Source organism: Rhincodon typus, chromosome 22 (assembly GCF_021869965.1).
Source record: "Rhincodon typus isolate 14 chromosome 22, sRhiTyp1.1, whole genome shotgun sequence".
Lineage (NCBI taxonomy): Eukaryota > Metazoa > Chordata > Chondrichthyes > Orectolobiformes > Rhincodontidae > Rhincodon > Rhincodon typus.
The window spans coordinates 14713889-14731189 of NC_063353.1; the positions used below are offsets into that span (position 1 = coordinate 14713889).

Sequence of the window (17301 nt, forward strand, 5' to 3'; positions counted from 1 at the left end):
TCATTTTTTTCTGAAGAAGGGTCCAGACCCGAAACGTCAGCTTTCCTGCTCCTCTCATGCTGCCTGGCCTGCTGTGTTCATCCAGCTCTACATCTTGTTATCTCAGACTCCAGCATTAGCAGTTCCTCCTATCTTGAAGACAATACGGAAGTTTCTTATCTTTCAAGGCCCAGAATCCTTGAATTTTGCCAGCACAAGGGATTTTCTTATTCTTCTGTCTGATGCTATGTTGAACTGTCACTCAGAAGAATTATGCTATAGAAAACATGGTAAACTGTGCCAACAAAGAATCGAATTTCAAACTCTTAACCTAATTTCAAGCGTAAAAATGTCTTAATTAATCTCTTCCACTGGCTTAAGCTTGGGGCCATTTAGTATCATGATACTTCTAACTAGTCAGGTAGGTTGAGACAAATGTCCCTCCAGTTCTTTGAGCTTCATGACTCACAATTTGTTGGGTGAACAAATGACACATTCTTTTCAATACAGAGTAGTTGTACAAATAAGGTCACATCTTCTTAGCAATAAACAATTCACTTCAACATTCCCAGGAAGACTAAAACAACGGAGAACAAATGTTTCTAGCGGAATATCAGGATGACCTTTTAAAATATATTTGTTCCACACATATACTGATAATTAGTAAATTAAAACCTATGAAAAATAAATGGTTATTGTTTAAGGTAAGTCTCAGTACAAGTTCCTGGCTTCAGGCATTTTGTGTATCTCTTAAAAGCTGACAAAGAGGCCTTGAACTGCACTTAATGTAATCATTAGACAACTGTTTGAATCTAGACTGCTGGGCATCTTTTAGCCAATTTAAATCAGCAAGACCAATTCCTTGCAAGCAGCTGCCTCAACTGATTTATTGTCTCATTAGCAGATATTCTCAACGTTTTAGTTGGTTTAAGAAAAAATATAAAAATATTGTTTCAAACCAACATAACACAATTATTAAGAGACAACACAGTCTGAAGAAGGGTCCCAACCCGAAATGTCGACTTTGCTGCTCCTCTAATGCTGCCTGACCTGCTGTGTTCCTCCAGCTCCACACTGTTGTCTCTGACTTCAGCATCTGCAGTTCTTGCTATCTCTAACACAATTAATAATTCTGTATCAAAATCTCACAATGTATTCAGAATTATATAAATACATGAGTTGCATTTACGGGCAGAAATTTTGCAAATATGGCTCCAGTACAAATAATAGCGCACAATCATGTTAATTTAGATCAATTAATTGTACATCCATGGTGGGTAAAAATGATTAGATATGTTGAAAATGAACATTTAAAGTAGTTATAACAAGGAGCAGTTCTGGATGGTTTTATGAATTATAATCTTGGAAGTCTACTGGAATGAGGGTAACTAATAATTGAAAACAACAAGTGCTGGAGATTACAGCGGGTCAGACAGCATCCATGGAAAGAGAGCAAGCTAACGTTGAGTCTAGGTGACTTCTTCAGAGCTGAAGTGAAGTCTAAAGAGTTATCTAGACTCGAAATATTAACATTCTCTCTCCATGGATACTGTCTGACCTGCTGTGCTCTCTAGCATTTGTTGTTTTCAGTACAGATTCCAGCATCTGCAGTAATTTGTTCCTAACCAATAATTGACATTGTCAAATTCCTTTCTGGAGCTGTTTCATAGGTTAAACCTATAGAGGTCAAGGGATCTTAAATAGATGGTAGTTTCATTTAAGGTCCATTGAAGATTAACCAGAAAATGGTGGTGATAAATTGAAATGCTGTAGTTGGAACATACACACTATGTTCACCAGGAATCTACTATGGGATCCGCTGCTGTTAGAATATCCTAATGATATGGAAAAATACACAAACAGGCAAATTAGGAGGAGTAGGCCATTCAGCTCAAGCATGCTTCACTATTAAGATCATGACCGATCAGATTGTAACTTCACAACTGCATGCCCACCTACCCTTGATAACCTTTCACCCCTTTGCTGAACAAGAGTAAATCTACCTCTGCCTTAAAAATATTCAAGCACTCTGCTTCCATTCCCTTTTCACAAAGAAAGTTCCAAAGACACTCAGCTCTCAGAAAAAAAATCATTACCTCTTCAAATGGTTGACTCCTGATTTTTAAGCAGTGTCCTCTAGTTCTAGATTCTCTTGCAGGAAGAAACATCCTCTCTTCATCTACCCTGCCAAGATCCTGTTTCAATCAAGTCACATCTTACTCTTCTAAACTTAAGCAGATACAAGCCTAGCCTGTCCAAGGTTTCCTCTGAAGTCAACCTCTCCATTCCAGATATTAGTTTAAGCTTTAGACTAATGATTTATTGACCTACTTTTCACCAGCAAATCCATGCAAACAAGTAGTGAATGTAGGAACTAGAATATCCTATCTTTTGTGCAATTCATGCAGTGATGATGATCCATGACTAATCTGTGATCAAACACCATATATCAATTTTGCCCTTTATTCTTTAGCTAACAAAAATGAACTATCATGTGAGCTATCTTAATTGCTGGTTAAACTGCTATTAAAAATGAACAATGCACCACCAATAACCACTGCATCGGTACCATACCCTATTTGATGCTGGGTTTCCCCATTTGGAAGTTTGCAGTTTCAATCTTTGCAAGTGTTGTCACTATTTCCTATTGCGGCAATTGCTCTTATACCTCACCATTAAGAAACACCTTTCAACAGCTGTCCTCCCCAGTCTGGTTTACGAGGAAACTGGGACAAGCACATCTACATTCAGTCTGGAGGAAGGACTGCAAACAATAATTTGCAACATAGCAGTTAGTGATGAGAGAGGCACCCAAATCTAAAGCTGGAATGCAGACTTTCTCCGTACGAACTGCTTAATTTACATCTGGTAAAGCACAAACATAGGAAGGGACTCTTGTTACTGTGAGATTCAACTTCCCCTCACCACAAGATGGGATGCATCATTCCTTTCCCTGATATACCCAAGAGCTTCATTCTGGATCTCAGATAATGTAGTGAAAAAGCTTAGATTACTGAACTATGTGTTATTGTGTGAACCATAGGAATAATTTCACTGTGGTAATCATTTACAACTTATTTTCAATTTTACAGTCAGAATTAGATGGTCAAATCATGCAGCCGGATGTTTCAGCTACCTGCAAAGGCAAAGTTCAGGAAAAACTTTCCAATGTCCAAACTGTGGGAGAAAACTTTGAAGCTGAAAATTTTCCATCACAGGAATACCCCAGAGAAACCAACTATGCAAGCCAATCTTGCTCTTATCCCATCAGTCAAAAAGTCATGAGTGACTCAATTGAGTCAAATGTGCTTATTACTGGACAGAAAGACAAACTAGATCAGCTTGTTCCATCCCTGGTGAATTACTCAACAGGAATTTGTACTTCAGCTCAAAATACTTCAGACAGCAAATCACTTCAGGTTCAAAATGCATGGACACAAACTGAATTCTCACTCATGTGTGTGAAGAGGTCAGATATTGCCATACAGTGCAACTTGTCAAATGCTACAATGTGTCTTTCATCTCCTGACAAAGAACCAAACAGTCTCAGTGGTGACAGCAGCAATCATACCATGGAGGACAATACAATCCATCAATTAAACACTCCTATTGTTTAGCTGAAAGTCAAAAATGTACTGTATTCACTGAAAAAGATCAGACTTTAGACAACCATTTTGAGGAAGTGGATGACACAAAATGCCTCAATGTCAGAAGAGATGAGAATACTAAAACTATCACCATATGCAATAGATCTCTGATCCCTGTTAACCACAGCAAGACTGAAATTCAAAGTACAGAGACTCAAAAGCTAAAGCCAATGCTTCAAAATGAAAGTGAAGTCTCTAATTTATCTGGAATTAACAATATAATTGATCAAAAGTAATTAGTCACTAAATTGCTTAGAATCTATAATAACCGAAATGCCATGAACTGGTAAACTTTATAGTCCTTCACATTCAGTTTCGTGTTGGGAATCTATAGATTACATTAAGACAGTGCTTCACTTTTCCTGAGCTTTAAATGTAACACAACTTTGTTATTCCATTGATGGCTGACTGCATGAATACATTGTATGGCTTATTCTATGGGAGACAGACAAAATTGATTCCTGGATTTAATCTACTCTGCAAGGAGTTTTCTTGTTCATAGATACAGACAGATGTTAAATGGATTCCAGAATTTTTAAACCTAATCTTTTGTATGAATGTTGAATTACTCAACAGATTGTTTCCCATGTGAACAGTCACTTGAGTAAGAATGCTGGTGTCAATGGAGCCATCCTGAGCCTTTGTATTGGGGAGGGGAAGAGAAAACAATTTAGACTTAGCTAAGACCAAATATATCTCCTCTAAATATTTTCTACCTACACGATAAAAGGGCGTAAAGTTTATGCTCTATGCACAAATTGGCATTTTCAAAAAAAATCCTGTTTTCTTAGCCTTATGATACCATGTTTCCCAAATATTCCACAACAGACAACTGATCTGGTTCAACCTCATTCACCAGAAACAGATCCTTCTCCTATCCTATCTCCTTGGGCTAGGAACATATTGATCTAAAATATTTTTCTGAACATGTTATAGAAGCTCTTGCTCTTCTATTACTTTTACACTATTACTATTCCATTCTATATAAGGAGAATTAAAGATTTTCATTATAACTGCTCTCTAGTTTTTGCATTTCTAATTTTCTTGTAAATTGTTCCTTTTTTAAAAAAATAACAGACGGTCTCTAGAACATACCATGTAATGTATTAATGCAGGACAATAATGGTGTAAATCATGGAGGAGGCGGCCATTTGACCCATTGGGTTTGCATTGGCTCGTTGAGGATCATGACTTCATGCCATTCTTCCACCCTATCCCCATAACCTGCACATTATTTAAATAGAAAAAAAAATTAATGTCTTGAATACCATGATAGAATGTGCGACCACCATATTCTCTGATAATGCATTCTAGATGTAAATCATTTGCTAGGTTTAAAAAGGTTTTTCCTGACATCTTATTATTTCTTTTGCAAATCACTTTAAATCTGTGCCCTTTTGTTCACTATTGTTTTTACAATCAGGAACAATTTTTTCTTCTTGCTCTGTCCAAACCTCTCCTGATTTTGAAAAATTACATCTTCTCTCAGCCTTCTCCTGTCTAAGGAAAACTATCTTAACTTCTGCACACTATGCTCATAACTAAAGCTTCTCGTCCCAGCAACCATTTTCTAAACCTCTTCTACAATCTTTTAAATTATATGCCCATCCTTCAGTAAATGTGTTGCACAAAACTGTACTTAAGATTGAAACTGAATACTAACAATTGACTTAGAACAAGTTCAGCATAACCTCCTTGTTGTACTCTATGCCATTATTGATAAAGTCTAGGATACTGTATTTTCGATAAACCACACTCTCCACCTGTCCTGCCACCTTCAAATGACTTATGCACATATACTCCCACATCTCTTTGCTTCTGTATCCTTTATTTTATACTGCTTCTCCATTTTCTACCAAAGTTATCATTTCTCACTTCTCAGAAGTTCGTCAGTCACCTACCGTCACACTTCACAAACTTGTCAATATCCTTTTGAAGTTCTACACCATCTTCCGCACGGTTTACAATGTTTCCAAGTTTCGCATCAACTATTGTAAGGCACTGCATTGAGTTGCTTTTGAAAATCAATGCATACCATACCAACATCGTTATCCTTATCAACCCTCTCTGTTGTCTCTTGAAAATATTACAGAAAACTAGCTAACATGGCACAGTGGTTTATCAACTTTGAACTCTATTGACTGAATATCCACTTGTTTCATTTTGGCCTGGTTAATATCTGCTTCCTTGGTGAAGATAGATGCTAACTATTCATTTACTACTTCAGCCATGTGCCCTGCCTCCATGTGTACAGATTAGAAATGTTAATCTCTCAGGATTTTGACTCAGCAACAGTGAAGAAATGGTGATTTAGTTCTAACTCAGAAAGGTGTGTATCTTAAATGGGAACTTGTACGTGGTGGTACCCTCATATAACTGTTGCCTTTGATCTTCTACGTGGTGGTACCCTCATATAACTGTTGCCTTTGATCTTCTACGTGGTGGTACCCTCATATAACTGTTGCCTTTGATCTTCTATGTTGTGGGTGTAGATTTCAAAGATGCTGTCAAAAGGAACTTGGTGACTTGCTGCATTGTGTATGTGATGTACAAGATACAGTCACCACTGAGATTCAGGGTGGATGGAGTGATTGATGAAGGTAGTAGATTAGATGCCAATCAAACAGGCTGTTTTTTGAATTGAAGCTGCACATGTCCAGGCAAAAAGAGGGTGCTGCATCACACTTGTTATAGATGGTGGTCAGGCATTGGGGAATCAGGTGGTAAATTATTTGCCACACAAATCCTTGCCTCTGATCTGTTCTCATAGGGACAGTATTATAATGACTTGTTCAGTTCAATTTCTCCAGGATGATTAGATTTTCTCTTGAGGTTGTAGACATGCTCACCAAGCCGTTGGGTTTGGTTGCAAACATTTCATCACACCGCTAGGCAACATTGACAGTGTGCCTACGGTGAAACATCGATGTTCTGTCTCACTTGTTATTCATATGCCGTGGTTTGCTGGGGTGGTTGGTATTACTTTGGGTTTTGTTTCTCAGTGGTTTGTACACATGGTCTAATTCAAAGTGTTTATTGATGGAGTTGTGGATTGAACAGCAGGCCTCCAGGAATTCCCTGCTGTCTCTCTGTTTGGCTTGTGCAATTATTGATGTGTTGTCCCAGTCGAATGTGTGTCCCTCCTTGGCCGTGTGTAGTGAGACAAGTGAGAATTAGTCGTGTCTCTTAGTGGCTAGTTGGTGTTCATGTATTTGTATAGTCAATTTTCGTCCGGTTTGGCTGATATAGTGTTTCGCACAGTCCTTGCATGGTATTTTGTATATTACTCTAGTTTTCGTGGTTTTGGGTACGGGATCCTTTACGTTTGTCAGTAGCTGTCATAGGATGGTTGTTGGGTTGTGGGCTACTCTGATAGGGCGGGATCTGAGTATCTTGTGGTCATCTCTGAAATGTCCTTGATGTAAGTTAGGGTGACAGTGCATTAAACAAGGATGATTTAATCTTCATGTAGATCTGGATAGGCACTTGGAACAATATGTTGTGAATCCAACTAGGGATCATGCTATTGTGGATCTGGTAATGCAGAATGAGGCAAGATTAATGAATGATGTCAAAGTAAAAGGTCCCTTTCAGCGTAAACTTGCAAGTATTATCAAGATGGATAGCAAAAGCTTCTAGTGTATAAGAAGGAAGAGAGAAGCTAAAGTGAGCTTTGACCCTTTGGAGAATAAATAACAACAGGTAACCAGGAAGTGACAGAAGTTGAATACTTTGCATCAGTCTTCACAGACGACACAAAGAGTTTCAAAATTACTAGAATATTCAAGGGCCCAAAATGAGAGGAAATAATACAACTATCACTAGAGAAAAGTGTTGAGGAAACTAATGATGCTAAAGACCAACAAGTCTGATAGGATGTATCCTAAGATATTAAAAGATGTACCTAGTGATAGTGGATGCAGAGGAAGTAAATCTCCCAGAAATTGAGATTCTGGAAAAGTCCTACTGTATTGGGAGACTGTAACGTAACACCCTATATTTAAAAAGGGAACAAACAAACTTAGGTAACTACAAGCCAGTTGGTTTAACATTTGTTATTGCAGAAAGTGTTTGAGTCTGTTGTAACGGATGTAATAGCAGAGCATTTAGAAATCCATAAAAGAATCAAGCAGATTCAACATGACTTCACAAAGAGGAAATCATGCCTGACAAATTTACCAGAATTCTTTGAGGAGGTAACAAACAGGTAAAGGAAGCAGTAGATATATCTGGGATTTTTAGATATTCAGGCATTTGATACGGTATCAGGTTTTGTAGGTAGTATAATAACATGACAGAGGATTGACTAATTAATAGAAGACAGAGGGAGAAGAAGGGTATGGCTACAGGATGGCAACCTGTAAACAGTGGAGTCCCACAGGGATCATTGCTGGGGCCACAATTATTTACCGTATATTATTGACATGGATGAAGAAAGTGAATATACTACAGCCAAGTCTGTGCATGACACCAAAATATTGGAAGGCATATAGTGAAGATGACAAAAATCTATCTGCCCTTTCCCTTCAAAATAATAAGAGGTTGTAGTTTTGGAAGCCCAGGGAATTTAAACTTCTGATGGGCAATTACCCTACATACCAAAAACTCCAAAAATGTCTTCAACTCTAAGCAAGAGCCAGACATTTTAGAGATCAGACACTAGCCTGAATAGTTACCTAGAAAATGATAGAAGGATTAAACCAGTTCTAAGTCACAGGCAAACAAGACCATACTCCCCAGATTCTTCCTGTGACCTCATCACCTGCCTCTCTGCTGACCCAGCCCAAATATGTCTTCCATTTCTTCCAGACCTGCTAAGTTTCTCCAGCAATTTCTAATCTTGTGTCTCCTCATTGTCCACTGCATCCTTGACCCACCGTATAGACTCAAACATTCACCCACTTACCCCCTCACATTCTTACCTTCTCCATGTAGCTTTGTAAAGAGGTCTTGGCCAATTAAACACGAGAAAACAGCAACTAATGCCATAAAAATAGAGACATGGCTTCTACAAAGATTCTCTCCACTATTGTCTACGAGGATTCCTATACTTGGAGAACTCTACAGGAACCTCCATCGAAAGAAAAACCCAAAACATCAGTTAAAGTAGAAAACATTTGACCAAATTAGAAGAATTACAGCCATATTTCAGACCATGAGGCAAGTTTTTGTTTTGTTATAGGGGTAGTCACTATAAAAAGGTAAGTTGCAATAGTGCATTGATGCTGCTGAATAATCATTTTTGACCAAAGATAAACTGGTTCTCCAGCAGAATGAAACATCTCCCAGATGGTGAACTCAAGACACATTCAGCATGGATTCACAAAAAGAGTATAATGCTTGACACATCTACTGGAATTTTAGAGGATGTAACAGGTAGAGTTATGAGGGGGACGTAGTGGATGCAGTTTATGTGGACTTTCCTAAGGCTTTCAACAAAGTCCCATGTAAGAGATTAATGCATAAAATTAAAGTACATGGGATCAGGTAGGCGTACTGGAGATGGATAGAAAAATGGTTAGCTGACAGGAAACAAAGAGTAAAAATAAAGGTTTTTTTTTCTGAATGGCAGGCAGGGACAAATTAAATACTGTAGGGATTAGTACTCGGACCCCAGCTATTTACAATATATGTTACTGATTTAGATGAGGGAACTAAATATACACTCAACATTTGCAGAAGACAAAACTAGGTCAAAGGGGTGAGCTGTGAGAAGGATGCAGAGATGTTAGAACGTGATTTGGACGGGTCAAGTTAGATGTCAGATGCAGTATAATCTGGATAAATGTGAGATCATTGACTTTGGTAGTGAAAACAGGAAAGCAGATTATTGTATGAATGTTGTAAATTGAGAGAGGGACATGTTCTCACCCAACAGATCTGGCTGTTCTTGTGTACCAGTTGAAAATAAGCACGTAGGTGCAGCAGGTAGAAATAAGGCAAACTGTATGTCGGCCTGCATTGCTAGACAATTTGAGTAGAGGAACAAGGACGTCTTGCTGTGATTATACAGAGCATTGGCGAGACCACTCAGAATATTGCCTGCAGTTTTGGCTCCCTGATCTGAGGAAGAATGTTCTTGCAGTGAAGGTCTACCATATTGATTACTGGGATGGTAGGACTGATGTATGAAGAGAGATTTAGTCAGTTAGGATTGTTTTAAATTAATTTATCCAGATTTTTAATCAATAAAATCACTATTTTGCACTATACTTTAATAATATTGAAGATTTTAGACTTTTCAATTGACCAATTCTGAAATGTCAAGTTTTCTGATCAAGAAGAAGAATATTAATCCATCCAGTAGCCATACTGACTTTTTCCACTGCGCTGTAGTCGTCTTTAGTCCGTTAAAATAGGAGTCTAGGGGACAAATCCTAACCGAATGGTGATGAATATGGGGAATTCTGGAGAAACAAGTATCACACACAGGAGTTTGATATTTTATTATTCATGATCAATTAATTCCATTAACTTGATAATAGCTGTGGAGACTAAAGAAAATGTATCTATAGGGCAAAGTTACACTAAGAAATTTATTTTCTGCTTCCTGGCCCATTTTTTTTGTTTTAAAATGAAATGTATCAATGCATAAACTAATTTGACATCCATAATAAAGCATCCTTTCACAGTATGATATTGTAAAATCTCTTTGCCTTTAGGTTCAGTGAATATTCTAAATAGCAGAAGAATTCAAAGCATTACACTCTGATTAAACTTGAGGTTTGTATTTTGCAGAAGATACACATTGCTTGCATATCCAGTGTCATAACTATTATGAATTTAGAAAGTTTAAAGAAAAATATTTGGTCATGTTCTGTTTTGTTATTTTTAAATAAAGCAGATCCTCATGCACAATAGTAGTGCCAGTCAACATTTTTATGTTTCACAATTTGTAAGTTGCTATCATCAGACTAAGTTTAAAGATGACAGTGATGTAGGTAATCAGTTAATATTTATTTTCTCCTTTTACAGGTTCATTTATGAATCAACAGAATCCATTAACTCGATCCATATAATTTCATAGAAAGTATACCTATTAAAACATGTACAATAACATGAAGTAACAAATATAGCTCTAATTTTACAACACTAATTTTTACAAATATTTGATTATAAAGTTTTATTTATGTCCTGTGAAGATAGATATCCCCAATACCTACTAAAAATTGAACACGTCAGAATTGCCAAGATAGCTGAATAGTATATCCAATAGTGCTATGTTCCTCGTTTAATCTGTATTTCACAAAATTATAATATTTTTGTCTGTTTGGTATTAGAATCAAATTGAACACTGTCAAATTCAAATTCAGTGTTAATTTCTTGGTTCATGTCAATTATTGACACATTTTAAACAATGTCAAAAGCACGTAGAATAATTCAGAGAATTAATCCACTCACATTATTGGTCCAGTTCATTTTAGCACCAATCTGAAAGGGTTAAACAGTGCTATACAAGTGATTAGAAATGCCTGCATTGCAGACTTAGCAAATGTTATTCATAAATGCATTTACCATATTTTTTTACTGTTTTCTTTTCGTAAAACTTTGGAATTCAATTCTTTGATCACAAGAATGATTTACCTTGGCAATCCCACTATATTTAGCCAGTGACAAAATTTCTTCAAAAAAATGTTATTGTTGCGCTTCCATCATCCAGTAAATGTCCCATCAGATGCTCATTTACATAAACTATCCAAATATTAAGATGCCTTCATTGCACTGCAATGCTGAAATAAAATTCATAATTCGGGGAAGGTGCAATTTCTTAGTGCATTAAACCAAGAACATTTTTTAAATAACTGAAGTCTAGATTTGCTACAGATCCACATATACCTCGAGATGAAAAATATATGCAACTCCAACTTTTAAATTAGTAATCTTTTAATAGTCTTTCTGGTACCAACATTACATCACTAAAGCAATTAGACCAATCTAATTATGAATAAATATACTGTTACAACAGAGAAAAATTCATCCATTTTGACTGTGTCATGTATTGGATGGACAGTTGAAACGCAAGAGATGCTAATGATATATTAATACAGCATTCATGTTTCCTTGGGCCAAATTTTAGAATATTCATGTGGAAAACATTAATAACTAATACATTTTTGTAACATGGTCAGATTCTTGCCTGTCAACCTTGCAGGCAAACTTATTTTATCTTTTTAGAAATACCTAGCTAATTTACCTTTTTAGATTTCTTAAGTGAGATGGTAATGATGTGCATTTAAAGACTGCTATCATGAACAAGGAAGGATAGAAGGTAATTTATTTTTGAGCAAGTTAGGCACTCTGAACATGGGAAGCATAACTGTAGAATAATTCTTTCCTGATATTGTAATAATAGATATTCTTGAAATTAATATTTATGTCATTCTTCACCAATATAATTTGTAAAAATTGTCTTCTCAGCAACACTGAAATGAGACAGCTAATTTCATCTTAACATGCACCAAATCATGGCATATGAATAACTGGGCAAACTAGTAAATTAGTCTGGTATTCCAGGTCGGATTCAACCTTACTGAGCCAATTGCAGTTCATCACTTGCAGTATTGCACTATAACTCATTTTTAGGAGTAAACTGCACATTTTAAACATACCATATATCTATAAGCTGAAATAAAATTGGTACAACAGCTAGGATATTATGCAGAACATACAGTTCCTGTTTGAATTGTGATATTTTAATGCTTTTAAATATTTTCCTTTCAATAAGGACTGAATTCTGGGATACTTTATTGTCTGGTTCTATCTCATTTAATGTGAATACACAATATAAAACAAAATATATAAAATTAATAATGTACTACAAAAAAATCTAACTGGAATGATCTTTTTGGTAACCTTGATTTCTTACATACAATGCTGTCAAGTATATTTTTAAGTAGCAACAGATTTCAACTTGCCAATTGAAGCAGGAACATTTTGTTGCAGGTTATTACTGGGTCCTTCATCAAATTTGATCAGATATTAAATCAATTTAATGTGCATATTATCTGCACTGTGTTTAACAAAATGGTGCCAAATACTGCAAGTGCATCCATTGAAAAGCACAAAAACGAGTCCAATCATCAAACTGGTTGTACTTGGTTCTCACTGAAGCAAGCTAGCCAATTACTGCACGATATTTTGTCACTGACTTTACTGATTCCATATTTTTAAAAAACCCTTTGAAGGTACAGCAATAAAGTAACTTCATTGTACTCAATTAAGGCAAACTGTTTTTCACAATTGTTTTTAAGTTTGCATCTTGCGCCACAAAAGAAAAATGGATGATGCAGTGCCCAAAGTTCTGACGTTAAGAAATCCACTTTTTGGTAAAAGGCCAAGCTAGATGGTTAGCCTCCATTTCCAACAAAACATGAATCAGATCACAGAAAGCACGTTGCATAAAATGATATGAAAATGGATACCCTGATCTAATGAATACTATTTTACATTCTCTTGTCCCCGTAAGTCACTGGCAAATACTTGAACTGTTACAATTAAAATCTGCTCCAATTTGAACTATAAACCCTCACAAGCATCATTACATGATTGCTGGCACTGTTAGAACATTAAAAGACCACATGTGCTATCCTGTTAGATATGCCAACTGCTAACACCATCAATGTAAATTGCATGCTAAAAATTCCTAGATAAACATGAGATTTTAAGAAAATATAGGATTTTGTAATCGTGGATCTGGGCACCACTAATAAATTTCGCTGGAGAAGATTCAAATAAAATCTCAAAAGCAAACATGTGTACTTTGTAACTTAATAGATGGGTTTAGTTCTATGGTTGTAATAGATTTAAGACAATTGTAGTGAAATGTATTTTACTAAATTGAGAGAGAACTGAAAAATCACTTCAAGAATGATGTACATAAATTGTGTTAAAATGGGTTTTCCAATAATCAGTCATGAATAACTATATGCCAGTGGAGTTCGGCACCAGAAATGCCATTTTTATGTCCACAATTAACTGTAAACTTTTAAATTCTGTTAAGCCCCTGCTTCTGGCAAAGCTAAAGGTTTATTCTATGTAACTTAGAGGTTTATAAGATATTCATTACCAAGATGCTAGACAGGGACGTTTCTTGCCAACTTTGCTCTGTTTTTGAGTATTAGATGTATGAGTGTGGACGAAGATGACAAACTTGACCTCTTGCTTGAGAAAATTCCTCAACTTCTTTGAAGACCTAGATAAGATCCATTTGCGCCGAAAGGGAGAAAAGTATAAACATCCTATGCATCACAGAATATTGTTAGAAGAATACGCAACATAACCAGGCTACTGCAACTAACCTTGCTATTTGCATACAATGTACCAGAACAGTGTCAAAGCTAATATAATTACCTTTTGAAATAAGGTTATATTTGAGTATCATTTGGACGCGAAACATTATACCAAGATGTTCTAAACGATTTTACACTGCATCTTTTATCTTCAGCGTAATGATCAACACAGAACCTAATGTCAACAGCAAGTGCTGTTATCAGTAAAATTCAGAATACATGTTTGTTGCCCACCTGTGTACCATACAATGTCATCTTCATTTTCAGTTCTTTGACAAAGTGGACTAGAAGCTATAAAACAAAAGTACAATGGTTTACAAAGAACCACTAGAGTTAGAAAATTTGAAAGTATAGAATGTTTTAAGAACAGAAAGAGCATCTAAGTACAGAATCACACACCAAGCCAGAAGCAGGGTAGATGGACACCAATATTCCTTGACTCGTAAGAGGTATAATAAAAGACACAGCAGAATATCATTCTATATCAGAAGCATCATTATCAGAAAGATGATAATTGCTTCCTTTCACTCGAATATATTCAATGTGCCGACCTTCATCTGAATCCAAAAGGCCACATGTGCAAAGCCTGTTCTCAAATAAACTCTCTATTTCCTCCAACTTTAATCCTTTAGTTTCTGGAAGGCACCCATAGACGAAAAACAACCCCAAGGTAGTTAGTCCAGAATACAAGAAGAATGCACCTGAAACACAAAGTGCAGATTATGAAGTAATTCAATACAAAATCGAAGATGAAAATTAATTTTACTGAACACAGGTTTACAATGAAGAGTCTATTCATCGATGTGCCTGTGCTACATTATTGTAAGCATTGAACATTTTACCCAATGAAACAAGATGTAGGCCTGAGTAAGTCAAATGCAATCAACACGTACAAGGCAATAAGAAAATTTTAAAATTAAGGTTGGGCGGGGGGGGGGGGGGGGGGGGGGGTCGGTTCTTACAGTTGATCTAACATTTTAAGTTACTTTTAAAGCATGAAAATTGACAATGCATGAACAAACAGAAATGGGCTGAATTTTTGTTCTGGGTTCTCAATCTACAATGACAAATGAAATACAGGCTGAGAACTCAAATGCTAATGGAAAGACTCCAAGAAGAAAATTGAGGAAGGAACTAATAAAGAGATCATCTTTGGGAACACCATCTAATTAAACACAGCATATGGACTCCACAGCTGACAGAGACAATTGGAACAGAAAGGTTTTGGGCTGGTGGCAGTAGCCATGGACAGTGGTGTGCACTACCAATGTAGATAGAAGAGAGGGTGCCTCAAGATCAAGGCATGCTCCTGAAGGCTAGAAAGTTTAAAAACTACCAGGTCACTCATGGATGGAAAAAATCCTTGCATTGGATGGCCTAAATCTGCAGCTGTGACCCTCTGGCATTTGTGGTTGCAGCTGGAAGAGGAGGAAGGGAGTCAGTGAGACACTGGCTCACAGTAAATTTTTCCAAGTTGCATTTTCATTGCGATGTGAAGGAAGTGCTTCTTAGAATCTCAGATTTTTTTTTTTTTTTTTTTTTTTTTAAAAAAACAGTGCAGGTGATCATTTGGCCCATTTTGTCAACCTCAGCTCCTTACATGAGCATCTCACTTCAGGCCATTCTCCTGCCTTCACCTTATAACTGTAAAATCTTTTTTTCAAATAATCATCAAATGCCCTTTTAAATGCCTTGAATAGCCTACCTGTACCATAACAAAAAACAAACTGGTGGAGAAACTCAGGAGGGAAGGAGGCAGAGTCCGGTGATTCTTCATCGGAACTCTACCATACTCAAGGAGTACATTCCAAATTCTAAACACTTGTATGAAAATGTTTCTTTTCATATCACTTTTGCTTCTTTAGAAAGATTACTTTGAATCTGTGTCCTCTCTTCCCAACCCTTCCATGAATGGCAACATTTTCATCTTTCTTACTATATCTAGAAATCTCATGATATCGAATGCTTATCAGATCTCCTCTCCGTTTTCTCTGCAAGGACTGTTAATCACCGGAACGTTCTACCCCAGAGAAAAGCAAAGGCTGGGCCATTAGTCAATGCATTTCTGTGAAATTCTCTTCCCAAATTGCACTGGAAGGTGGTTATTAAATATTTTTAAGGCTAAGATAGTTTCCTGACTGCCACAGATGTGAAATGGTATGAAGGGAAGGAAAAAAGAACACTCAAATCAGATCATCCATGATCTTATCAAATAGCCGAGTAAGGTTGAGGGGGCAGATGGCCTACCCCTGTTCCTAATTTATTTGCCCAGTATCAGGGTTGGGTTTTGAGGTGGAAAGGACCTTGCACTGGGAAGGGAAGAATCCAGTTTTTGTGGTGCAGACATGCATTAATGACAATGTCAGAATTAGGAAAGCAATTGTTATTAGACAGTATGCGCAGATAGGGGCTAAATTAAAAAGGAGAACCTCGAAGGTAACAGTCTCTAAATTCTCAGCCATGTGAAAACTGGCAGAGTGTGGGAGAAATGTGTTACATTTCCTGAAGCACTAGCATGAGTATGAAGTCAGAGCTGTGCTGTTGAAATGAACTTACATCTGAACCATGTTGGAACCAGTGTTCTGGTAAGTCATATAACCATGGTGATAAACTTAGCTTTAAACTAAACTATGGATATGAGAGATCACATGTGGGAAGATGTGTTAATTAAAAGGGAAAAGACAAGGCAAGAGAACAGAGTAACAATAGGGATAATCAAAATCAGAGTTTGCTAGGAAGTAACAGGGAATACAAACTTGAGTATGCCAACAGATTATGGGTAGATGTTACAAAAATAGTACAGGCCCTAACTGCAGGCTTTATCATTTATATTGCATTCATAGCTAAATGGATGACTGGTTTCGTCAAATAGAAATAAATATGTATGCTCTGACAGCCATTGCAGAGATGTGGCTGTAAAGTGACCGAAATTAGAACTTGAATATTCATAGCTACTTGACATTTCGGAAGGATGGAAAGCTAGAAAGAAGTGGTGCAGTAATTCTTTAATAAAGGATAGCTTTAGTACAACAGCAGGAGACGCTTTTAATTCTTACTGATGGTGAGTCCTTCTCGACAGAGTGTCGGTTTTACTTGTCCTGTCATTAGCAAGACATACACATCCAGGGGTATGCTACTGGAAAAGATCCTGACTGATAAAGACTGAAAGATAGCCTCAGGTAGCAACATCTTCCAGATAATGCTCCAAAAGCAGTGATTTCTTCAGATTCCTTTGCCAAGTAAAATTGACCATTATCGAGGAATGTTTGGCATCTTGGAGAAGAAAATCACAAATTCAAAGAAGCAGTAAAAAGATTGATTTTTCCACTGTGCTTTTTTTTTTTAAGAAAAGGAGAAAGCACAACATTTCTGACAGGAAATTCCGA

At 36.7% G+C, this 17301-nt stretch overlaps 1 protein-coding gene across 1 annotated transcript in view; it reads left to right on the forward strand.

Moving 5' to 3' along the window:
* Positions 1-4643, forward strand: part of LOC125485755 — a 103639-nt gene extending 98996 nt beyond the window's left edge. The window contains exon 9 of the mRNA XM_048610123.1: positions 3072-4643. Coding sequence (XP_048466080.1) covers positions 3072-3596 — 525 coding nt within the window. The 3' untranslated portion in view covers positions 3597-4643. The remainder of the gene's footprint in view (positions 1-3071) is intronic.
* The last annotated feature ends 12658 nt before the right edge of the window (positions 4644-17301 follow it).